This window comes from Salmo salar, chromosome 07, assembly GCF_965601325.2.
Source record: "Salmo salar chromosome 07, fSalSal1, whole genome shotgun sequence".
Taxonomy (NCBI): domain Eukaryota; kingdom Metazoa; phylum Chordata; class Actinopteri; order Salmoniformes; family Salmonidae; genus Salmo; species Salmo salar.
This window is the reverse complement of record NC_138297.1, coordinates 35083922-35111588: the sequence shown is the minus strand read 5'-3', so window position 1 is coordinate 35111588 and position 27667 is coordinate 35083922. Positions and strand designations below refer to the sequence as shown.

Here is a 27667-nt window from a genome sequence, read left to right as displayed (position 1 = left end):
TTGTGAAAAACTGTTTATATCTGTATTTCATGATTGCAACTTGCTGAAAAGTGTCAACAATTTTCCTTTCATCTAGCTTAAACAGTACAGCAAAATTATACTTACACAGTGACTCAAACATGACTTAGACCTTGTTTTTGAAAAACTGTTTATTTCTGTATTACATGATTGCAACTTGCTGAAAAGTGTCAACAGTGTTCCTATCATCCTGATTAAGCAGTAAAGCAAAATTTCACTTACAGAGTGACTCAAACATGACTTAGACCTTGTTTTTGAAAAACTGTTTATATCTGTATTACATGATTGCAACTTGCTGAAAAGTGTCAACAGTGTTCCTATCATCCTGATTAAGCAGTACAGCAAAATTGTACTTACAGAGTGACTCAAACATGATTTAGACCTTGTTTGTGAAAAACTGTTTATATCTGTATTTCATGATTGCAACTTGCTGAAAAGTGTCAACAATGTTCCTTTCATTTAGCTTAAACAGTACAGCAAAATTATACTTACACAGTGACTCAAACATGACCTAGACCTTGTTTTTGAAAAACTGTTTATATCTGTATTACATGATTGCAACTTGCTTAAAAGTGTCAACAGTGTTCCTATCATCCTGATTAAGCAGTACAGCAAAATTGTACTTACAGAGTGACTCAAACATGATTTAGACCTTGTTTTTGAAAAACTGTTTATATCTGTATTACATGATTGCAACTTGCTTAAAAGTGTCAACAGTGTTCCTATCATCCTGATTAAGCAGTACAGCAAAATTGTACTTACAGAGTGACTCAAACATGATTTAGACCTTGTTTGTGAAAAACTGTTTATATCTGTATTTCATGATTGCAACTTGCTGAAAAGTGTCAACAATGTTCCTTTCATCTAGCTTAAACAGTACAGCAAAATTATACTTACACAGTGACTCAAACATGACTTAGACCTTGTTTGTGAAAAACTGTTTATTTCTGTATTACATGATTGCAACTTGCTGAAAAGTGTCAACAGTGTTCCTATCATCCTGATTAAGCAGTACAGCAAAATGGAACTTACAGAGTTACTCAAACATGACTTAGACTTTGTTTTTGAAAAACTGTTAATTTCTGTATTACAACTTGCTGAAAAGTGTCAACAGTGTTCCTATCATCCTGATTAAGCAGTACAGCAAAATTGTACTTACAGAGTGACTCAAACATGATTTAGTCCTTGTTTGTGAAAAACTGTTTATATCTGTATTTCATGATTGCAACTTGCTGAAAAGTGTCAACAATTTTCCTTTCATCTAGCTTAAACAGTACAGCAAAATTATACTTACACAGTGACTCAAACATGACTTAGACCTTGTTTTTGAAAAACTGTTTATTTCTGTATTACGTGATTGCAACTTGCTGAAAAGTGTCAACAGTGTTCCTATCATCCTGATTAAGCAGTACAGCAAAATTTCACTTACAGAGTGACTCAAACATGACTTAGACCTTGTTTTTGAAAAACTGTTTATATCTGTGTTACATGATTGCAACTTGCTGAAAAGTGTCAACAGTGTTCCTATCATCCTGATTAAGCAGTACAGCAAAATGGAACTTACAGAGTTACTCAAACATGACTTAGACTTTGTTTTTGAAAAACTGTTTATTTCTGTATTACAACTTGCTGAAAAGTGTCAACAGTGTTCCTATCATCCTGATTAAGCAGTACAGCAAAATTGTACTTACAGAGTGACACAAGCATGACTTAGACCTTGTTTTTGAAAAACTGTTTATATCTGTATTACATGATTGCAACTTGCTGAAAAGTGTCAACAGTGTTCCTATCATCCTGATTAAGCAGTACAGCAAAATGGAACTTACAGTTACTCAAACATGACTTAGACTTTGTTTTTGAAAAACTGTTTATTTCTGTATTACATGATTGCAACTTGCTGAAAAGTGTCAACAGTGTTCCTATCATCCTGATTAAGCAGTACAGCAAAATGGAACTTACAGTTACTCAAACATGACTTAGACTTTGTTTTTGAAAAACTGTTTATTTCTGTATTACAACTTGCTGAAAAGTGTCAACAGTGTTCCTATCATCCTGATTAAGCAGTACAGCAAAATGTACTTACAGAGTGACTCAAACATGATTTAGTCCTTGTTTGTGAAAAACTGTTTATATCTGTATTTCATGATTGCAACTTGCTGAAAAGTGTCAACAATTTTCCTTTCATCTAGCTTAAACTGTACAGCAAAATTATACTTACACAGTGACTCAAACATGACCTAGACCTTGTTTTTGAAAAACTGTTTATATCTGTATTACATGATTGCAACTTGCTTAAAAGTGTCAACAGTGTTCCTATCATCCTGATTAAGCAGTACAGCAAAATTGTACTTACAGAGTGACTCAAACATGATTTAGACCTTGTTTGTGAAAAACTGTTTATATCTGTATTTCATGATTGCAACTTGCTGAAAAGTGTCAACAATGTTCCTTTCATCTAGCTTAAACAGTACAGCAAAATTATACTTACACAGTGACTCAAACATGACTTAGACCTTGTTTGTGAAAAACTGTTTATTTCTGTATTACATGATTGCAACTTGCTGAAAAGTGTCAACAGTGTTCCTATCATCCTGATTAAGCAGTACAGCAAAATGGAACTTACAGAGTTACTCAAACATGACTTAGACTTTGTTTTTGAAAAACTGTTTATTTCTGTATTACAACTTGCTGGAAAGTGTCAACAGTGTTCCTATCATCCTGATTAAGCAGTACAGCAAAATTGTACTTACAGAGTGACTCAAACATGATTTAGTCCTTGTTTGTGAAAAACTGTTTATATCTGTATTTCATGATTGCAACTTGCTGAAAAGTGTCAACAATTTTCCTTTCATCTAGCTTAAACAGTACAGCAAAATTATACTTACACAGTGACTCAAACATGACTTAGACCTTGTTTTTGAAAAACTGTTTATTTCTGTATTACATGATTGCAACTTGCTGAAAAGTGTCAACAGTGTTCCTATCATCCTGATTAAGCAGTACAGCAAAATTTCACTTACAGAGTGACTCAAACATGACTTAGACCTTGTTTTTGAAAAACTGTTTATATCTGTATTACATGATTGCAACTTGCTGAAAAGTGTCAACAGTGTTCCTATCATCCTGATTAAGCAGTACAGCAAAATTGTACTTACAGAGTGACTCAAACATGATTTAGACCTTGTTTGTGAAAAACTGTTTATATCTGTATTTCATGATTGCAACTTGCTGAAAAGTGTCAACAGTGTTCCTATCATCCTGATTAAGCAGTACAGCAAAATGGAACTTACAGTTACTCAAACATGACTTAGACTTTGTTTTTGAAAAACTGTTTATTTCTGTATTACAACTTGCTGAAAAGTGTCAACAGTGTTCCTATCATCCTGATTAAGCAGTACAGCAAAATTGTACTTACAGAGTGACTCAAACATGATTTAGTCCTTGTTTGTGAAAAACTGTTTATATCTGTATTTCATGATTGCAACTTGCTGAAAAGTGTCAACAATTTTCCTTTCATCTAGCTTAAACAGTACAGAAAAATTATACTTACACAGTGACTCAAACATGACTTAGACCTTGTTTTTGAAAAACTGTTTATTTCTGTATTACATGATTGCAACTTGCTGAAAAGTGTCAACAGTGTTCCTTTCATTTAGCTTAAACAGTACAGCAAAATTATACTTACAAAGTGACTCAAACATGATTTAGACCTTGTTTGTGAAAAACTGTTTATATCTGTATTTCATGATTGCAACTTGCTGAAAAGTGTCAACAATGTTCCTTTCATCTAGCTTAAACAGTACAGCAAAATTATACTTACACAGTGACTCAAACATGACTTAGACCTTGTTTTTGAAAAACTGTTTATTTCTGTATTACATGATTGCAACTTGCTGAAAAGTGTCAACAGTGTTCCTATCATCCTGATTAAGCAGTACAGCAAAATGGAACTTACAGAGTTACTCAAACATGACTTAGACTTTGTTTTTGAAAAACTGTTTATTTCTGTATTACAACTTGCTGAAAAGTGTCAACAGTGTTCCTATCATCCTGATTAAGCAGTACAGCAAAATTGTACTTACAGAGTGACTCAAACATGATTTAGTCCTTGTTTGTGAAAAACTGTTTATATCTGTATTTCATGATTGCAACTTGCTGAAAAGTGTCAACAATTTTCCTTTCATCTAGCTTAAACAGTACAGCAAAATTATACTTACACAGTGACTCAAACATGACTTAGACCTTGTTTTTGAAAAACTGTTTATTTCTGTATTACGTGATTGCAACTTGCTGAAAAGTGTCAACAGTGTTCCTATCATCCTGATTAAGCAGTACAGCAAAATTTCACTTACAGAGTGACTCAAACATGACTTAGACCTTGTTTTTGAAAAACTGTTTATATCTGTGTTACATGATTGCAACTTGCTGAAAAGTGTCAACAGTGTTCCTATCATCCTGATTAAGCAGTACAGCAAAATGGAACTTACAGAGTTACTCAAACATGACTTAGACTTTGTTTTTGAAAAACTGTTTATTTCTGTATTACAACTTGCTGAAAAGTGTCAACAGTGTTCCTATCATCCTGATTAAGCAGTACAGCAAAATTGTACTTACAGAGTGACTCAAACATGATTTAGTCCTTGTTTGTGAAAAACTGTTTATATCTGTATTTCATGATTGCAACTTGCTGAAAAGTGTCAACAATTTTCCTTTCATCTAGCTTAAACAGTACAGCAAAATTATACTTACACAGTGACTCAAACATGACCTAGACCTTGTTTTTGAAAAACTGTTTATTTCTGTATTACATGATTGCAACTTGCTGAAAAGTGTCAACAGTGTTCCTATCATCCTGATTAAGCAGTACAGCAAAATTGTCACTTACAGAGTGACTCAAACATGACTTAGACCTTGTTTTTGAAAAACTGTTTATATCTGTATTACATGATTGCAACTTGCTGAAAAGTGTCAACAGTGTTCCTATCATCCTGATTAAGCAGTACAGCAAAATTGTACTTACAGAGTGACTCAAACATGATTTAGACATTGTTTGTGAAAAACTGTTTATATCTGTATTTCATGATTGCAACTTGCTGAAAAGTGTCAACAATGTTCCTTTCATTTAGCTTAAACAGTACAGCAAAATTATACTTACACAGTGACTCAAACATGACCTAGACCTTGTTTTTGAAAAACTGTTTATATCTGTATTACATGATTGCAACTTGCTTAAAAGTGTCAACAGTGTTCCTATCATCCTGATTAAGCAGTACAGCAAAATTGTACTTACAGAGTGACTCAAACATGATTTAGACCTTGTTTGTGAAAAACTGTTTATATCTGTATTTCATGATTGCAACTTGCTGAAAAGTGTCAACAATGTTCCTTTCATCTAGCTTAAACAGTACAGCAAAATTATACTTACACAGTGACTCAAACATGACTTAGACCTTGTTTGTGAAAAACTGTTTATTTCTGTATTACATGATTGCAACTTGCTGAAAAGTGTCAACAGTGTTCCTATCATCCTGATTAAGCAGTACAGCAAAATGGAACTTACAGAGTTACTCAAACATGACTTAGACTTTGTTTTTGAAAAACTGTTTATTTCTGTATTACAACTTGCTGAAAAGTGTCAACAGTGTTCCTATCATCCTGATTAAGCAGTACAGCAAAATTGTACTTACAGAGTGACTCAAACATGATTTAGTCCTTGTTTGTGAAAAACTGTTTATATCTGTATTTCATGATTGCAACTTGCTGAAAAGTGTCAACAATTTTCCTTTCATCTAGCTTAAACAGTACAGCAAAATTATACTTACACAGTGACTCAAACATGACTTAGACCTTGTTTTTGAAAAACTGTTTATTTCTGTATTACGTGATTGCAACTTGCTGAAAAGTGTCAACAGTGTTCCTATCATCCTGATTAAGCAGTACAGCAAAATTTCACTTACAGAGTGACTCAAACATGACTTAGACCTTGTTTTTGAAAAACTGTTTATATCTGTATTACATGATTGCAACTTGCTGAAAAGTGTCAACAGTGTTCCTATCATCCTGATTAAGCAGTACAGCAAAATTGTACTTACAGAGTGACTCAAACATGATTTAGACCTTGTTTGTGAAAAACTGTTTATATCTGTATTTCATGATTGCAACTTGCTGAAAAGTGTCAACAATGTTCCTTTCATTTAGCTTAAACAGTACAGCAAAATTATACTTACACAGTGACTCAAACATGACCTAGACCTTGTTTTTGAAAAACTGTTTATATCTGTATTACATGATTGCAACTTGCTTAAAAGTGTCAACAGTGTTCCTATCATCCTGATTAAGCAGTACAGCAAAATTGTACTTACAGAGTGACTCAAACATGATTTAGTCCTTGTTTGTGAAAAACTGTTTATATCTGTATTTCATGATTGCAACTTGCTGAAAAGTGTCAACAATTTTCCTTTCATCTAGCTTAAACAGTACAGCAAAATTATACTTACACAGTGACTCAAACATGACTTAGACCTTGTTTTTGAAAAACTGTTTATTTCTGTATTACGTGATTGCAACTTGCTGAAAAGTGTCAACAGTGTTCCTATCATCCTGATTAAGCAGTACAGCAAAATTTCACTTACAGAGTGACTCAAACATGACTTAGACCTTGTTTTTGAAAAACTGTTTATATCTGTGTTACATGATTGCAACTTGCTGAAAAGTGTCAACAGTGTTCCTATCATCCTGATTAAGCAGTACAGCAAAATGGAACTTACAGAGTTACTCAAACATGACTTAGACTTTGTTTTTGAAAAACTGTTTATTTCTGTATTACAACTTGCTGAAAAGTGTCAACAGTGTTCCTATCATCCTGATTAAGCAGTACAGCAAAATTGTACTTACAGAGTGACTCAAACATGATTTAGACCTTGTTTGTGAAAAACTGTTTATATCTGTATTTCATGATTGCAACTTGACTGTTTATATCTGTATTACATGATTGCAACTTGCTGAAAAGTGTCAACAGTGTTCCTATCATCCTGATTAAGCAGTACAGCAAAATGGAACTTACAGAGTTACTCAAACATGACTTAGACTTTGTTTTTGAAAAACTGTTTATTTCTGTATTACAACTTGCTGAAAAGTGTCAACAGTGTTCCTATCATCCTGATTAAGCAGTACAGCAAAATTGTACTTACAGAGTGACTCAAACATGATTTAGTCCTTGTTTGTGAAAAACTGTTTATATCTGTATTTCATGATTGCAACTTGCTGAAAAGTGTCAACAATTTTCCTTTCATCTAGCTTAAACAGTACAGCAAAATTATACTTACACAGTGACTCAAACATGACTTAGACCTTGTTTTTGAAAAACTGTTTATTTCTGTATTACATGATTGCAACTTGCTGAAAAGTGTCAACAGTGTTCCTATCATCCTGATTAAGCAGTACAGCAAAATTGAACTTACAGAGTGACTCAAACATGACTTAGACCTTGTTTTTGAAAAACTGTTTATTTCTGTATTACAACTTGCTGAAAAGTGTCAACAGTGTTCCTATCATCCTGATTAAGCAGTACAGCAAAATTGTACTTACAGAGTGACTCAAACATGATTTAGTCCTTGTTTGTGAAAAACTGTTTATATCTGTATTTCATGATTGCAACTTGCTGAAAAGTGTCAACAATTTTCCTTTCATCTAGCTTAAACAGTACAGCAAAATTATACTTACACAGTGACTCAAACATGACTTAGACCTTGTTTTTGAAAAACTGTTTATTTCTGTATTACATGATTGCAACTTGCTGAAAAGTGTCAACAGTGTTCCTATCATCCTGATTAAGCAGTACAGCAAAATTGTACTTACAGAGTGAGTCAAACATGATTTAGACCTTGTTTGTGAAAAACTGTTTATATCTGTATTTCATGATTGCAACTTGCTGAAAAGTGTCAACAGTGTTCCTATCATCCTGATTAAGCAGTACAGCAAAATTGTACTTACAGAGTGACTCAAACATGACTTAGACCTTGTTTGTGAAAAACTGTTTATATCTGTATTACATGATTGCAACTTGCTGAAAAGTGTCAACAGTGTTCCTATCATCCTGATTAAGCAGTACAGCAAAATGGAACTTACAGAGTGACTCAAACATGACTTAGACCTTGTTTTTGAAAAACTGTTTATTTCTGTATTACAACTTGCTGAAAAGTGTCAACAGTGTTCCTATCATCCTGATTAAGCAGTACAGCAAAATTGTACTTACAGAGTGACTCAAACATGATTTAGTCCTTGTTTGTGAAAAACTGTTTATATCTGTATTTCATGATTGCAACTTGCTGAAAAGTGTCAACAATTTTCCTTTCATCTAGCTTAAACAGTACAGCAAAATTATACTTACACAGTGACTCAAACATGACTTAGACCTTGTTTTTGAAAAACTGTTTATTTCTGTATTACGTGATTGCAACTTGCTGAAAAGTGTCAACAGTGTTCCTATCATCCTGATTAAGCAGTACAGCAAAATTTACTTACAGAGTGACTCAAACATGACTTAGACCTTGTTTTTGAAAAACTGTTTATATCTGTGTTACATGATTGCAACTTGCTGAAAAGTGTCAACAGTGTTCCTATCATCCTGATTAAGCAGTACAGCAAAATGGAACTTACAGAGTTACTCAAACATGACTTAGACTTTGTTTTTGAAAAACTGTTTATTTCTGTATTACAACTTGCTGAAAAGTGTCAACAGTGTTCCTATCATCCTGATTAAGCAGTACAGCAAAATTGTACTTACAGAGTGACTCAAACATGATTTAGTCCTTGTTTGTGAAAAACTGTTTATATCTGTATTTCATGATTGCAACTTGCTGAAAAGTGTCAACAATTTTCCTTTCATCTAGCTTAAACAGTACAGCAAAATTATACTTACACAGTGACTCAAACATGACTTAGACCTTGTTTTTGAAAAACTGTTTATTTCTGTATTACATGATTGCAACTTGCTGAAAAGTGTCAACAGTGTTCCTATCATCCTGATTAAGCAGTAGAGCAAAAATAGAACTTACAGAGTGCATCAAACATGATTTAGACCTTGTTTGTGAAAAACTGTTTATTTCTGTTTTACAACTTGCTGAAAAGTGTCAACAGTGTTCCTATCATCCTGATTAAGCAGTACAGCAAAATTGTACTTACAGAGTGACTCAAACATGATTTAGTCCTTGTTTGTGAAAAACTGTTTATATCTGTATTTCATGATTGCAACTTGCTGAAAAGTGTCATCAATTTTCCTTTCATCTAGCTTAAACAGTACAGCAAAATTATACTTACACAGTGACTCATACATGACTTAGACCTTGTTTTTGAAAAACTGTTTATTTCTGTATTACATGATTGCAACTTGCTGAAAAGTGTCAACAGTGTTCCTATCATCCTGATTAAGCAGTACAGCAAAATTGTACTTACAGAGTGAGTCAAACATGACTTAGCCCTTGTTTTAGAAAAACTGTTTATTTCTGTATTACATGATTGCAACTTGCTGAAAAGTGTCAACAGTGTTCCTATCATCCTGATTAAGCAGTACAGCAAAATTGTACTTACAGATTGACTCAAACATGACTTAGACCTTGTTTTTGAAAAACTGTTTATTTCTGTATTACGTGATTGCAACTTGCTGAAAAGTGTCAACAGTGTTCCTATCATCCTGATTAAGCAGTACAGCAAAATTTCACTTACAGAGTGACTCAAACATGACTTAGACCTTGTTTTTGAAAAACTGTTTATATCTGTGTTACATGATTGCAACTTGCTGAAAAGTGTCAACAGTGTTCCTATCATTCTGATTAAGCAGTACAGCAAAATGGAACTTACAGAGTTACTCAAACATGACTTAGACTTTGTTTTTGAAAAACTGTTTATTTCTGTATTACAACTTGCTGAAAAGTGTCAACAGTGTTCCTATCATCCTGATTAAGCAGTACAGCAAAATTGTACTTACAGAGTGACTCAAACATGATTTAGTCCTTGTTTGTGAAAAACTGTTTATATCTGTATTTCATGATTGCAACTTGCTGAAAAGTGTCAACAATTTTCCTTTCATCTAGCTTAAACAGTACAGCAAAATTATACTTACACAGTGACTCAAACATGACTTAGACCTTGTTTTTGAAAAACTGTTTATTTCTGTATTACATGATTGCAACTTGCTGAAAAGTGTCAACAGTGTTCCTATCATCCTGATTAAGCAGTACAGCAAAATTTCACTTACAGAGTGACTCAAACATGACTTAGACCTTGTTTTTGAAAAACTGTTTATATCTGTATTACATGATTGCAACTTGCTGAAAAGTGTCAACAGTGTTCCTATCATCCTGATTAAGCAGTACAGCAAAATTGTACTTACAGAGTGACTCAAACATGATTTAGACCTTGTTTGTGAAAAACTGTTTATATCTGTATTTCATGATTGCAACTTGCTGAAAAGTGTCAACAATGTTCCTTTCATTTAGCTTAAACAGTACAGCAAAATTATACTTACACAGTGACTCAAACATGACCTAGACCTTGTTTTTGAAAAACTGTTTATATCTGTATTACATGATTGCAACTTGCTTAAAAGTGTCAACAGTGTTCCTATCATCCTGATTAAGCAGTACAGCAAAATTGTACTTACAGAGTGACTCAAACATGATTTAGACCTTGTTTTTCAAAAACTGTTTATATCTGTATTACATGATTGCAACTTGCTTAAAAGTGTCAACAGTGTTCCTATCATCCTGATTAAGCAGTACAGCAAAATTGTACTTACAGAGTGACTCAAACATGATTTAGACCTTGTTTGTGAAAAACTGTTTATATCTGTATTTCATGATTGCAACTTGCTGAAAAGTGTCAACAATGTTCCTTTCATCTAGCTTAAACAGTACAGCAAAATTATACTTACACAGTGACTCAAACATGACTTAGACCTTGTTTGTGAAAAACTGTTTATTTCTGTATTACATGATTGCAACTTGCTGAAAAGTGTCAACAGTGTTCCTATCATCCTGATTAAGCAGTACAGCAAAATGGAACTTACAGAGTTACTCAAACATGACTTAGACTTTGTTTTTGAAAAACTGTTTATTTCTGTATTACAACTTGCTGAAAAGTGTCAACAGTGTTCCTATCATCCTGATTAAGCAGTACAGCAAAATTGTACTTACAGAGTGACTCAAACATGATTTAGTCCTTGTTTGTGAAAAACTGTTTATATCTGTATTTCATGATTGCAACTTGCTGAAAAGTGTCAACAATTTTCCTTTCATCTAGCTTAAACAGTACAGCAAAATTAAACTTACACAGTGACTCAAACATGACTTAGACCTTGTTTTTGAAAAACTGTTTATTTCTGTATTACGTGATTGCAACTTGCTGAAAAGTGTCAACAGTGTTCCTATCATCCTGATTAAGCAGTACAGCAAAATTTCACTTACAGAGTGACTCAAACATGACTTAGACCTTGTTTTTGAAAAACTGTTTATATCTGTGTTACATGATTGCAACTTGCTGAAAAGTGTCAACAGTGTTCCTATCATCCTGATTAAGCAGTACAGCAAAATGGAACTTACAGAGTTACTCAAACATGACTTAGACTTTGTTTTTGAAAAACTGTTTATTTCTGTATTACAACTTGCTGAAAAGTGTCAACAGTGTTCCTATCATCCTGATTAAGCAGTACAGCAAAATTGTACTTACAGAGTGACACAAGCATGACTTAGACCTTGTTTTTGAAAAACTGTTTATATCTGTATTACATGATTGCAACTTGCTGAAAAGTGTCAACAGTGTTCCTATCATCCTGATTAAGCAGTACAGCAAAATGGAACTTACAGAGTTACTCAAACATGACTTAGACTTTGTTTTTGAAAAACTGTTTATTTCTGTATTACAACTTGCTGAAAAGTGTCAACAGTGTTCCTATCATCCTGATTAAGCAGTACAGCAAAATTGTACTTACAGAGTGACTCAAACATGATTTAGTCCTTGTTTGTGAAAAACTGTTTATATCTGTATTTCATGATTGCAACTTGCTGAAAAGTGTCAACAATTTTCCTTTCATCTAGCTTAAACAGTACAGCAAAATTATACTTACACAGTGACTCAAACATGACTTAGACCTTGTTTTTGAAAAACTGTTTATTTCTGTATTACGTGATTGCAACTTGCTGAAAAGTGTCAACAGTGTTCCTATCATCCTGATTAAGCAGTAGAGCAAAAATAGAACTTACAGAGTGCATCAAACATGATTTAGACCTTGTTTGTGAAAAACTGTTTATTTCTGTTTTACACAAAATTTCACTTACAGAGTGACTCAAACATGACTTAGACCTTGTTTTTGAAAAACTGTTTATATCTGTGTTACATGATTGCAACTTGCTGAAAAGTGTCAACAGTGTTCCTATCATCCTGATTAAGCAGTACAGCAAAATGGAACTTACAGAGTTACTCAAACATGACTTAGACTTTGTTTTTGAAAAACTGTTTATTTCTGTATTACAACTTGCTGAAAAGTGTCAACAGTGTTCCTATCATCCTGATTAAGCAGTACAGCAAAATTGTACTTACAGAGTGACTCAAACATGATTTAGACCTTGTTTGTGAAAAACTGTTTATATCTGTATTTCATGATTGCAACTTGCTGAAAAGTGTCAACAATGTTCCTTTCATCTAGCTTAAACAGTACAGCAAAATTATACTTACACAGTGACTCAAACATGACTTAGACCTTGTTTGTGAAAAACTGTTTATTTCTGTATTACATGATTGCAACTTGCTGAAAAGTGTCAACAGTGTTCCTATCATCCTGATTAAGCAGTACAGCAAAATGGAACTTACAGAGTTACTCAAACATGACTTAGACTTTGTTTTTGAAAAACTGTTTATTTCTGTATTACAACTTGCTGAAAAGTGTCAACAGTGTTCCTATCATCCTGATTAAGCAGTACAGCAAAATTGTACTTACAGAGTGACTCAAACATGATTTAGTCCTTGTTTGTGAAAAACTGTTTATATCTGTATTTCATGATTGCAACTTGCTGAAAAGTGTCAACAATTTTCCTTTCATCTAGCTTAAACAGTACAGCAAAATTATACTTACACAGTGACTCAAACATGACTTAGACCTTGTTTTTGAAAAACTGTTTATTTCTGTATTACATGATTGCAACTTGCTGAAAAGTGTCAACAGTGTTCCTATCATCCTGATTAAGCAGTAGAGCAAAAATAGAACTTACAGAGTGCATCAAACATGATTTAGACCTTGTTTGTGAAAAACTGTTTATTTCTGTTTTACAACTTGCTGAAAAGTGTCAACAGTGTTCCTATCATCCTGATTAAGCAGTACAGCAAAATTGTACTTACAGAGTGACACAAGCATGACTTAGACCTTGTTTTTGAAAAACTGTTTATATCTGTATTACATGATTGCAACTTGCTGAAAAGTGTCAACAGTGTTCCTATCATCCTGATTAAGCAGTACAGCAAAATGGAACTTACAGTTACTCAAACATGACTTAGACTTTGTTTTTGAAAAACTGTTTATTTCTGTATTACAACTTGCTGAAAAGTGTCAACAGTGTTCCTATCATCCTGATTAAGCAGTACAGCAAAATTGTACTTACAGAGTGACTCAAACATGATTTAGTCCTTGTTTGTGAAAAACTGTTTATATCTGTATTTCATGATTGCAACTTGCTGAAAAGTGTCAACAATTTTCCTTTCATCTAGCTTAAACAGTACAGCAAAATTATACTTACACAGTGACTCAAACATGACTTAGACCTTGTTTTTGAAAAACTGTTTATTTCTGTATTACATGATTGCAACTTGCTGAAAAGTGTCAACAGTGTTCCTATCATCCTGATTAAGCAGTAGAGCAAAAATAGAACTTACAGAGTGCATCAAACATGATTTAGACCTTGTTTGTGAAAAACTGTTTATTTCTGTTTTTCATGATTGCAACTTGCTGAAAAGTGTCAACAATGTTCCTTTCATCGAGCTTAAACAGTACAGCAAAATGGTACTTAGAGAGTGACTGAAACATGACTTAGACCTTGTTTTTGAAAAACGGTTTATATCTGTATTTCATGATTGCAACTTGCTGAAAAGTGAGAACAATGTTCCTTTCATCGAGTTTAAACAGTACAGCAAAATGGTACTTACTAAGTGACTCAAACATGACTTAGACCTTGTTTTTGAAAAACTGTTCATTTCTGTATTACATGATTGCAACTTGCTGAAAAGTGTCAACAGTGTTCCTTTCTGGATTAAGCAGTACAGCAAAAATGGTATCTACAGAGTGCATCAAACATGATTTAGACCTTGTTTGTGAAAAACTGTTTATTTCTGTATTACAACTTGCTGAAAAGTGTCAACAGTGTTCCTATCATCCTGATTAAGCAGTACAGCAAAATTGTACTTACAGAGTGACTCAAACATGATTTAGTCCTTGTTTGTGAAAAACTGTTTATATCTGTATTTCATGATTGCAACTTGCTGAAAAGTGTCAACAGTGTTCCTATCATCCTGATTAAGCAGTACAGCAAAATGGAACTTACAGAGTTACTCAAACATGACTTAGACTTTGTTTTTGAAAAACTGTTTATTTCTGTATTACAACTTGCTGAAAAGTGTCAACAGTGTTCCTATCATCCTGATTAAGCAGTACAGCAAAATTGTACTTACAGAGTGACTCAAACATGATTTAGTCCTTGTTTGTGAAAAACTGTTTATATCTGTATTTCATGATTGCAACTTGCTGAAAAGTGTCAACAATTTTCCTTTCATCTAGCTTAAACAGTACAGCAAAATTATACTTACACAGTGACTCAAACATGACTTAGACCTTGTTTTTGAAAAACTGTTCATTTCTGTATTACATGATTGCAACTTGCTGAAAAGTGTCAACAGTGTTCCTATCATCCTGGATTAAGCAGTACAGCAAAAATGGTACTCTACAGAGTGCAGTCAAACATGACTTAGACCTTGTTTGTGAAAAACTGTTTATTTCTGTATTACATGATTGCAACTTGCTGAAAAGTGTCAACAGTGTTCCTATCATCCTGATTAAGCAGTACAGCAAAATTGTACTTACAGAGTGACTCAAACATGACTTAGACCTTGTTTTTGAAAAACTGTTTATTTCTGTATTTCGTGATTGCAACTTGCTGAAAAGTGTCAACAGTGTTCCTTTCATCCTAGATTAAGCAGTACAGCAAAATTTCACTTACAGAGTGACTCAAACATGACTTAGACCTTGTTTTTGAAAAACTGTTTATATCTGTGTTACATGATTGCAACTTGCTGAAAAGTGTCAACAGTGTTCCTATCATTCTGATTAAGCAGTACAGCAAAATGGAACTTACAGAGTTACTCAAACATGACTTAGACTTTGTTTTTGAAAAACTGTTTATTTCTGTATTACAACTTGCTGAAAAGTGTCAACAGTGTTCCTATCATCCTGATTAAGCAGTACAGCAAAATTGTACTTACAGAGTGACACAAGCATGACTTAGACCTTGTTTTTGAAAAACTGTTTATATCTGTATTACATGATTGCAACTTGCTGAAAAGTGTCAACAGTGTTCCTATCATCCTGATTAAGCAGTACAGCAAAATGGAACTTACAGAGTTACTCAAACATGACTTAGACTTTGTTTTTGAAAAACTGTTTATTTCTGTATTACAACTTGCTGAAAAGTGTCAACAGTGTTCCTATCATCCTGATTAAGCAGTACAGCAAAATTGTACTTACAGAGTGACTCAAACATGATTTAGTCCTTGTTTGTGAAAAACTGTTTATATCTGTATTTCATGATTGCAACTTGCTGAAAAGTGTCAACAATTTTCCTTTCATCTAGCTTAAACAGTACAGCAAAATTATACTTACACAGTGACTCAAACATGACTTAGACCTTGTTTTTGAAAAACTGTTTATTTCTGTATTACATGATTGCAACTTGCTGAAAAGTGTCAACAGTGTTCCTATCATCCTGATTAAGCAGTAGAGCAAAAATAGAACTTACAGAGTGCATCAAACATGATTTAGACCTTGTTTGTGAAAAACTGTTTATTTCTGTTTTTCATGATTGCAACTTGCTGAAAAGTGTCAACAATGTTCCTTTCATCGAGCTTAAACAGTACAGCAAAATGGTACTTACTAAGTGACTCAAACATGACTTAGACCTTGTTTTTGAAAAACTGTTCATTTCTGTATTACATGATTGCAACTTGCTGAAAAGTGTCAACAGTGTTCCTTTCTGGATTAAGCAGTACAGCAAAAATGGTATCTACAGAGTGCATCAAACATGATTTAGACCTTGTTTGTGAAAAACTGTTTATTTCTGTTTTACAACTTGCTGAAAAGTGTCAACAGTGTTCCTATCATCCTGATTAAGCAGTACAGCAAAATTGTACTTACAGAGTGACTCAAACATGACTTAGACCTTGTTTTTGAAAAACTGTTTATTTCTGTATTACATGATTGCAACTTGCTGAAAAGTGTCAACAGTGTTCCTATCATCCTGATTAAGCAGTACAGCAAAATTGTACTTACAGAGTGACTCAAACATGACTTAGACCTTGTTTTTGAAAAACTGTTTATTTCTGTATTACATGATTGCAACTTGCTGAAAAGTGTCAACAGTGTTCCTATCATCCTGATTAAGCAGTACAGCAAAATGGAACTTACAGAGTGACTCAAACATGACTTAGACCTTGTTTTTGAAAAACTGTTTATTTCTGTATTACAACTTGCTGAAAAGTGTCAACAGTGTTCCTATCATCCTGATTAAGCAGTACAGCAAAATTGTACTTACAGAGTGACTCAAACATGATTTAGACCTTGTTTGTGAAAAACTGTTTATATCTGTATTTCATGATTGCAACTTGCTGAAAAGTGTCAACAGTGTTCCTATCATCCTGATTAAGCAGTACAGCAAAATGGAACTTACAGAGTTACTCAAACATGACTTAGACTTTGTTTTTGAAAAACTGTTTATTTCTGTATTACAACTTGCTGAAAAGTGTCAACAGTGTTCCTATCATCCTGATTAAGCAGTACAGCAAAATTGTACTTACAGAGTGACTCAAACATGATTTAGTCCTTGTTTGTGAAAAACTGTTTATATCTGTATTTCATGATTGCAACTTGCTGAAAAGTGTCAACAATTTTCCTTTCATCTAGCTTAAACAGTACAGCAAAATTATACTTACACAGTGACTCAAACATGACTTAGACCTTGTTTTTGAAAAACTGTTTATTTCTGTATTACATGATTGCAACTTGCTGAAAAGTGTCAACAGTGTTCCTATCATCCTGATTAAGCAGTACAGCAAAATTGAACTTACAGAGTGACTCAAACATGACTTAGACCTTGTTTTTGAAAAACTGTTTATATCTGTATTACATGATTGCAACTTGCTGAAAAGTGTCAACAGTGTTCCTATCATCCTGATTAAGCAGTACAGCAAAATTGTACTTACAGAGTGACTCAAACATGATTTAGACCTTGTTTGTGAAAAACTGTTTATATCTGTATTTCATGATTGCAACTTGCTGAAAAGTGTCAACAATGTTCCTTTCATCTAGCTTAAACAGTACAGCAAAATTATACTTACACAGTGACTCAAACATGATTTAGACCTTGTTTGTGAAAAACTGTTTATATCTGTATTTCATGATTGCAACTTGCTGAAAAGTGTCAACAGTGTTCCTATCATCCTGATTAAGCAGTACAGCAAAATGGAACTTACAGAGTTACTCAAACATGACTTAGACTTTGTTTTTGAAAAACTGTTTATTTCTGTATTACAACTTGCTGAAAAGTGTCAACAGTGTTCCTATCATCCTGATTAAGCAGTACAGCAAAATTGTACTTACAGAGTGACTCAAACATGATTTAGTCCTTGTTTGTGAAAAACTGTTTATATCTGTATTTCATGATTGCAACTTGCTGAAAAGTGTCAACAATTTTCCTTTCATCTAGCTTAAACAGTACAGCAAAATTATACTTACACAGTGACTCAAACATGACTTAGACCTTGTTTTTGAAAAACTGTTTATTTCTGTATTACGTGATTGCAACTTGCTGAAAAGTGTCAACAGTGTTCCTATCATCCTGATTAAGCAGTACAGCAAAATTTCACTTACAGAGTGACTCAAACATGACTTAGACCTTGTTTTTGAAAAACTGTTTATATCTGTATTATATGATTGCAACTTGCTGAAAAGTGTCAACAGTGTTCCTATCATCCTGATTAAGCAGTACAGCAAAATGGAACTTACAGAGTTACTCAAACATGACTTAGACTTTGTTTTTGAAAAACTGTTTATTTCTGTATTACAACTTGCTGAAAAGTGTCAACAGTGTTCCTATCATCCTGATTAAGCAGTACAGCAAAATTGTACTTACAGAGTGACTCAAACATGATTTAGTCCTTGTTTGTGAAAAACTGTTTATATCTGTATTTCATGATTGCAACTTGCTGAAAAGTGTCAACAATTTTCCTTTCATCTAGCTTAAACAGTACAGCAAAATTATACTTACACAGTGACTCAAACATGACTTAGACCTTGTTTTTGAAAAACTGTTTATTTCTGTATTACATGATTGCAACTTGCTGAAAAGTGTCAACAGTGTTCCTATCATCCTGATTAAGCAGTACTGCAAAATTGTACTTACAGAGTGACTCAAACATGATTTAGACCTTGTTTTTGAAAAACTGTTTATATCTGTATTATATGATTGCAACTTGCTGAAAAGTGTCAACAGTGTTCCTATCATCCTGATTAAGCAGTACAGCAAAATGGAACTTACAGAGTTACTCAAACATGACTTAGACTTTGTTTTTGAAAAACTGTTTATTTCTGTATTACAACTTGCTGAAAAGTGTCAACAGTGTTCCTATCATCCTGATTAAGCAGTACAGCAGAATTGTACTTACAGAGTGACTCAAACATGATTTAGTCCTTGTTTGTGAAAAACTGTTTATATCTGTATTTCATGATTGCAACTTGCTGAAAAGTGTCAACAATTTTCCTTTCATCTAGCTTAAACAGTACAGCAAAATTATACTTACACAGTGACTCAAACATGACTTAGACCTTGTTTTTGAAAAACTGTTTATTTCTGTATTACATGATTGCAACTTGCTGAAAAGTGTCAACAGTGTTCCTATCATCCTGATTAAGCAGTACTGCAAAATTGTACTTACAGAGTGACTCAAACATGATTTAGACCTTGTTTGTGAAAAACTGTTTATATCTGTATTTCATGATTGCAACTTGCTGAAAAGTGTCAACAATGTTCCTTTCATCTAGCTTAAACAGTACAGCAAAATTATACTTACACAGTGACTCAAACATGACTTAGACCTTGTTTTTGAAAAACTGTTTATTTCTGTATTACATGATTGCAACTTGCTGAAAAGTGTCAACAGTGTTCCTATCATCCTGATTAAGCAGTACAGCAAAATTGTACTTACAGAGTGACTCAAGCATGACTTAGACCTTGTTTTTGAAAAACTGTTTATATCTGTATTACATGATTGCAACTTGCTGGAAAGTGTCAACAGTGTTCCTATCATCCTGATTAAGCAGTACAGCAAAATGGAACTTACAGAGTTACTCAAACATGACTTAGACTTTCTTTTTGAAAAACTGTTTATTTCTGTATTACAACTTGCTGAAAAGTGTCAACAGTGTTCCTATCATCCTGATTAAGCAGTACAGCAAAATTGTACTTACAGAGTGACTCAAACATGATTTAGTCCTTGTTTGTGAAAAACTGTTTATATCTGTATTTCATGATTGCAACTTGCTGAAAAGTGTCAACAATTTTGGGAGGAGGACACAAGGGAGTTGTCAACCGTGATGGCGAGATCATGGAACGTTCAGTCCTTCCCCGGGAGGAAGAGCAGCTCCGTCTTGCCGAGGTTCTGCTTGAGGTGGTGATCCGTCATCCACACTGATATGTCTGACAGACACACACACACTTCTCTGTTCTGTATAGACTGAACCTAGAAGACATGCTACAGCACATAGCTGACATTCTTTACAGGTGTTGTAGGAGGCTGCATGCATGAGAAAATAACTTTGCCCAACAACAAAAATGTGGGTTAGCTGGCAGTTTGAGAGTGTTACAAACGCCAACGTTCTTGTCACATCTTCTGTATTAAGTCCCCAACGCACAGAACATGCCTCTAGAAATACCACATGGAATGACCGCGTCGAATGTCTGACTGAAAAGGAGAGAAGATAGAGAAAGAGAAGGATAGAAGAGAGAGAGAACACTCCCCGTCTGTTTTTCCCTATCTTCCTCACTCCCTCCCTCCTTCCTTCCTCCTCTCGCTCTGTCTGTCCTCTGCTCTCCCCCTTTCTAGAAAACATGAAGGAAGAAAGAGAAGATAAGAATCCGGGGGGGACGAGTGTGAACAAGAGAAAGTTCCAGGAAAGCAAGAGGGGGACAATAATAGGCGGATGGAAGGAAGGAAGAAATTAAGGAAGGGATCTATCCAGCCATACAACGCGATTAAACGAGACATGAACGAACTATATATTGACCTATATTAAACGTAGCTACTCGACTATTCTCAACTTGTGACGTTTAAAACTATTTTAGGATAGTTGAATACGCAAACTTTGGCTATTAGGAACCAAGTTATCGTAGTTTCTAATTCATACAGCAACTTCCAGCGTTGCAAGTCACAGCTCACCCCGGAAAAGGATTTAGCCCCAAGGACCACCGACGAGGGCAGGTCACCGCAGCCGGAGTTTAGGCGTTGCCACACGGCTTTGACCCGGAGCCATGGCCGGGGCGAAGCCAGGAGTCCACGCTCTGCAGCTCAAACCGGTGTCGGTTCACGACATACTAAAACGGGGGAGCAAGTTTATCAAATGGGATGAGGTTAGTAGTTATATAGCCTAGTGGCTCTGAACGTGTTTGTTTGTTTGTGAGTGAGTGAGTGAGAGAGAGTTATAGCCTACATTTAGTTTTCTTCTCGTTTTCCCCCCACCACAAGTGTTCAAGTTGCATTCATTATAAAATAATAGTAGCATAGTTGATTTCATTGATACATCCTTACTTTGTGGACTTTAGAGTTTACTATTCTAGACACTGCAGTCCAGAGGCTGTAGGTAGGTATGTCACCCTATTCCCTATACCAGGGATAATCAACTAGATTTAGCTGCAGGACAAATATTTTGTTGAGTGGAGGGTCAGGAGACTGGAACATAATTACAAGTAATTTGTAGACTGCCCAAACAGATGTAATATTTGCCTAAAACAATCATTTCAAACCTTGCTTACATTTATATATGGTCACACATATCTCTTGAGGGGCCAAATAAAATCACCCGCAGACCGCAAGTTGGGGACTCTTGCCCTATACTTTTGACCTATTGGCTCTGGTCAAAAGTAGTGCACTATATAGGGAATAGGTTGCCATTTGGGATGTACCTTTCGGACTGTCCTGCATACCTATACCTATCCTGCAATAGATCGGCCTAGCTCTGCTCTCCTTTGAATTCTTGTCAAGCAAGTTTTTCCACCACTCAGGTCTTTTAGACAACCCAACTATCCACCAAAGCCCTTTTTCTTTCCCACTTTTGGCCTCCTCTCTCTTTCTGTTTTGTTCTAGCACCATTTTGTCACTGTTTTCCCAAGGGATTTCGATAGACAGTGGGAGTCAATGGAATGACACAGGGTGAATTATAATTTTTATCTCAACATAGGAGAGACAGACTTTGTGAATTGAGTTTCTGAATGAACATTCCATAGGCCTACTCTTCCAAACCATGTCGACATGTAGCCTAGGCTGAAACACCCACATTTGTATGTCCCTAACTCTATTTAAGACATTTTAGGACTATTTTAGTACTTCCTGTTTCAGGTAGAAGGTTGTTAGTCTGGAAACAATATTTTTTGTATTTTAATAAAGCAAGACAACCCAAATATGTTTTACGGGAAATTCCACAGATCTCCCCACTGGATTGGCCCTACTCTCTCTTCCATGTATTTTCACCCCTCCTTGCCTGGCAACCGTGGACTGTGTGTGTGAGAGAGATATATTACGTTTCATTGTCAGTATTTTAGAGGAGGGCGCCTGAAGCATTTTACTGCTTTAATGGTGTCAATAGGAAAAAATATTTTTGCAAACAGACAGAAGTAATAGACTACAAATAAAATAAAAATGTATTTGTCACATGCGCTGAATACTACAGGTGTAGACCTTACCGTGAAATGCTTACTTGCAAGCCCTTAACCTCTATGGGCTAGGTGGGACGCTAGCGTGCCACCCGTGGTGCACTCCATCAACAGCAGGTGCATTTCAAGAGCGGCAAATTTGAATCCAAATAAATGTAAAAATTCAAATTTTTCAAAAATACAACTTTTTTACACCATTTGAAAGATAAACATCTCCTTAATCTAACCACGTTTTACGATTTCAAAAAGGTTTTACGGCGAAAGCATAAATTTAGAGTATGTTAGGACAGTACATTTACAAGAGTTGTGTGTAATGTTTTGTCAAGTCAAAGACAGGGTCACCAAAACCATAAAACCAGCTAAAATGATGCACTAACCTTTTACAATCTCCATCAGATGACACTCCTAGGACATTATGTTAGACAATGCATGCATTTTTAGTTCTATCAAGTTCATATTTATATCCAAAAACAGCGTTTTACTATGGCATTGATGTTGAGGAAATCGTTTCCCTCCAATAACCGGCAGTCAAGTCAGCGTCACAAATTAAATAATTAAAATTAGAAAACATTGGTAAAATATTATATTGTCATTTAAAGAATTATAGATTTACATCTCTTGAACGCAATCAACTTGCCAGATTTAAAAATAACCTTACTGGGAAATCACACTTTGCAATAATCTGAGCACTGCGCCCAGAAAAATACGCGTTGCGATACAGACTAGACGTCATGTTGGGGAGATCTAAAATCGAAAATACTATGTAAATAATCCATTACCTTTGATTCTCTTCATCAGATGTCACTTCCAGGTATCAATGGTCCATAACGAATGTAGTTTTGTTCAAAAAAGCTCATCATTTATGTCCAAAAATCTCCGTCTTGTTAGCACATGATCTAAGCCAGCCGGACTTCTCGTCATGAACGAGGGGAAAAAATATATTTCCGTTCGTTCAAACATGTCAAACGTTGTATAGCATAAATCATTAGGGCCTTTTTTAACCAGAACATGAATAATATTCAAGGTGGACGAATGCATACTCTTTTATAACGTATTGGAACGAGGGTACCCAACATGAACTCGCGCGCCAGGTGTCTAATGGGACATCATCGTTCCATGGCTCTTGTTCGGTCAGATCTCCCTCCAGAAGACTCAAAACACTTTGTAAAGGCTGGTGACATCTAGTGGAAGCAATAGGAAGTGCCAAAATATTCCTCAGCCCCTGTGTTTTTCAATGGGATAGGTTTAAAGTCAATACAACACATCAGGTATCCACTTCCTGTCAGAAAATGTCTCAGGGTTTTGCCTGCCAAATGAGTTCTGTTATACTCACAGACACCATTCAAACAGTTTTAGAAACTTTAGAGTGTTTTCTATCCATATATAATAAGTATATGCATATTCTAGTTACTGGGTAGGATTAGTAACCAGATTAAATCGGGTACATTTTTTTTATCCAGACGTGCAAATGCTGCCCCCTAGCCCTAACAGGTTAACCAACAATGCAGTTCAGGACATAGAGTTAAGAAAATATTTACTAAATTAACTAAAGTAAAAAATAAAAGTAACGCAATAAAATAACAACGAGGCTATATACAGGGGGTACCGGTACAGGTTAGTCGAGTTAATTTGTACTTGTAGGTAGGGGTAAAATGACTATGCATAGATAATAAACAGTGAGTAACAGCAGTGTAAAAACAAAGGGGGGAGGTCAATGTAAACAGTCTGTGTGGCCATTTGATTGTTTGTTCATCAGTCTTATGGCTTGGGGGTAGAAGCTGTTAAGAACACTTTTGGACCTAGACTTGGCGCACCGGTACCGCTTTCTGGAGAGAACAGTCTATGACTAGGGTGGCTGGAGTCTTTGGCAATTCTTAGGGCATTCCTCTGACACCGCCTGGTATAGAGGTCCTGGATGGCATTTACATTCCTTCTCTCACTCTTTCACTCTCTTTCTTCTCTCTCTCTCTGTTTCTCTCTTCCTCCTCAGTCTCACTTCATCTATCTTTCTTGCTTTCTCTCCCTCTCCCCCTCTCTCTCTCTCCTCTCTTCCTCCTCTTTCTTTCTTCCTCCTTTCTCTGAGGGAATTCCCAGGAAGTTGTTAGGCCTGTGATTAACTTTGCGAACTGCAAGGGACAATGTGCACATCTCTCCACTCCCTCTTTCGCCTCCTATATCTCTTCCTCATTCGCTCTCCCTCTGCAGAGAGAAACAGAGCTGATATGACGAGACTAACTTGTAGTAGGAAAGAGAGAAAAAAGTGTCAGAGAAAGAGGAGGAGTGTGGGAGAGGAAAGAGAGGGAATGTGAGAGAGCAACATTTCACGTTGTTCAGACCCCAAATAAGGACATCTGATTTGAGAAAATGGGAAAGAGCCGAGAATCTAGCCTCAAGTTAATACCAGCCCCCCCCCCCCCACACACACACACTGTAGAAAGACATGCAGCACATTTCTCCACCTACAGTTAGTCAATGTGTGTGTGGTGTGTGTTTCACTCTGAATTACTTCCTGTCTCAGCTTGTTGTGCTCTCTGGAGCCAAAACTACTTTCCCAGCCCTCCCTACCTTCTCCCTCCATCCCCCTCCCTCCCTCTTTCCCCCATCCCTCCCACCCTTCCCTCTCTTTCCCTCTTCTTCAACCCTATCCACTCTGCTCCTCAATTTAGATCAATCACAGTTGAATTCAGTAAAAATGATTCTGTGTAACAGAGAGAGAGAGAGAGAACCTCTACATACTGTTGCACCAAATACCTCTGTGAGTTCAATCCTGAACCCTTGTCTCTCTCTGTCACACACACACACACACACACACACACACACACACACACACACACACACACACACACACACACACACACACACACACACACACACACACAGACACACAGATCCTGGACAGTACAGTTTAGTGTACTCTGGACTCAAGAACCTCCCTAGAATGCGAACCTGATGGTACCATATTCTAGTGTTACGATACCAGAATTTTTACTTCGAAACCAATACCAGCCTTACCATCACGATACTCGATACCGTCACGATACTCGACACCAAAACGATACCATAGCAAAAAAATAAGGCATATTAGCCAAGTCACAGAATGGCACTTGATCCAGACAGATAAACTCAGGTACTGCTCTGTTCAATCGTTGGTCATCTTTTGAGTTTAATATCTTTACATTTGAAATGTTTTATGTCAACATTTTTCAGAGACAGCTATGTGTGCATTAATTAATCAATTATGCAATCATACAATCAATTTGACTTTGGTAAAAACAATCTAACTACATTGAACAAAAAATATGAATGCAGCTATTCAAAGATTTTACTGAGTTACAGTTCTTATGGAAACCAGTCAATTGAAATAAATTCATTAGTCCCTAATCTATGGATTTCACATGACTGGGAATATAGATATGCATATGATGGTCACAGATACCTTTTTAAAAAATTGTGTCATGAATCAGAAAACCAGTCAGTATCTGGTGTGACCACCATTTGCCTCATGAAGCCCGACACATCGCCTTCGCATAGAGTTGATCAGGCCGTTGATTGTGGCCTGTGGAATGTTGTCCCACTCCTCTTCAATGTCTCTGCGAAGTTGCTGGATAATGGCAGGAACTGGAACGCGCTGTTGTACACCCTCAATCCAGAGCATCCCAAACATGCTGAATGGGTGACATGTCTAGTGAGTATGCAGGCCATGTAAAAACTGGGACATTTTCAAATTCCTGGAATTGTATACAGATCATTGCAACATCGGGCCGTGCATTATCATGCTGAAACATGAGGTGATGGCGTCAGATTAATGGCACAACAATGGGCCTCAGGATCTCGTCACAGTATCTCTTATCCAGAGCGACTTACAAATTGGTGCATTCACCTTATGATATCCAGTGGAACAACCACTTTACAATAGTGCATCTAAATCTTTTAAGGGGGGGGGGGGGGGGGGTTAGAAGGATTACTTTATCCTATCCTAGGTATTCCTTAAAGAGGTGGGGTTTCAGGTGTCTCCGGAAGGTGGTGATTGACTTCGCTGTCCTGGCGTCGTGAGGGAGCTTGTTCCACCATTGGGGTGCCAGTGCAGCGAACAGTTTTGACTGGGCTGAGCGGGAACTGTGCTTCCTCAGAGGTAGGGGGGCCAGCAGGCCAGAGGTGGATGAACGCAGTGCCCTTGTTTGGGTGTAGGGCCTGATCAGAGTCTGAAGGTATGGCGGTGCCGTTCCCTTCACAGCTCCGTAGGCAATCACCATGGTCTTGTAGCGGATGCGAGCTTCAACTGGAAGCCAGTGGAGAGAGCGGAGGAGCGGGGTGACGTGAGAGAACTTGGGAAGGTTGAACACCAGACGGGCTGCGGCGTTCTGGATGAGTTGTAGGGGTTTAATGGCACAGGCAGGGAGCCCAGCCAACAACGAGTTGCAGTAATCCAGACGGGAGATGACAAGTGCCTGGATTAGGACCTGCGCCGCTTCCTGTGTGAGGCAGGGTCGTACTCTGCGAATGTTGTAGAGCATGAACCTACAGGATCGGGTCACCGCCTTGATGTTAGTGGAGAACGACAGGGTGTTGTCCAGGATCACGCCAAGGTTCTTAGCACTCTGGGAGGAGGACACAAGGGAGTTGTCAACCGTGATGGCGAGATCATGGAACGGGCAGTCCTTCCCCGGGAGGAGGAGCAGCTCCGTCTTGCCGAGGTTCAGCTTGAGGTGGTGATCCGTCATCCACACTGATATGTCTGACAGACATGCAGAGATGCGATTCGCCGCCTGGTTATCAGAAGGGGGAAAGGAGAAGATTAATTGTGTGTCGTCTGCATAGCAATGATAGGAGAGACCATGTGAGGATATGACAGAGCCAAGTGACTTGGTGTATAGCGAGAATAGGAGGGGGCCTAGAACAGAGCCCTGGGGGACACCAGTGGTGAGAGCGCATGGTGCGGAGACAGATTCTCGCCACGCCACCTGGTAGGAGCGACCTGTCAGGTAGGACGCAATCCAAGCGTGGGCCGCGCCGGAGATGCCCAACTCGGAGAGGGTGGAGAGGAGGATGCCAGTGGCCATCGGAGGTGAGCATTAGCCCAATGAAGTTGCTTATGACGCCGAACCACAGTCAGGTCAAGATCCTGGTGAGGTTATACGCAGCCAAGAAAGATAAATGCGATCAAAGCAGCACCGCCCCCTCAAGAGTCTGAGCCTGCCTGGCAGGGTTGGTCCAACAAAGTCAAAGCCCCCAAATGGTTGAGCACAATATATAAGGAATTTCTCAAAGCTGCTAATGAGAACCTTGACGACCTTGTATATAGATGGTTGGAATTCCAGTGCTGTGCCCCCACCTAGGTAGTGGCAGTGCTGGCAACACTAGCTGCAGTAACCCATGGGGAGTCGGTCACACTCTGACAATCAGAGAGGGGGCAAATT

At 36.4% G+C, this 27667-nt stretch overlaps 1 protein-coding gene across 1 annotated transcript in view; it reads left to right on the top strand.

The window, feature by feature from the left end:
• Nucleotides 1–20439: 20439 nt before the first annotated feature.
• Nucleotides 20440–27667, top strand: part of LOC100196045 (phospholipase C, beta 3 (phosphatidylinositol-specific)) — a 47471-nt gene continuing 40243 nt past the window's right edge. Inside the window, 1 exon segment of the mRNA NM_001141074.1 lies at nt 20440–20951. Coding sequence (NP_001134546.1) covers nt 20853–20951 — 99 coding nt within the window. The 5' untranslated portion in view covers nt 20440–20852.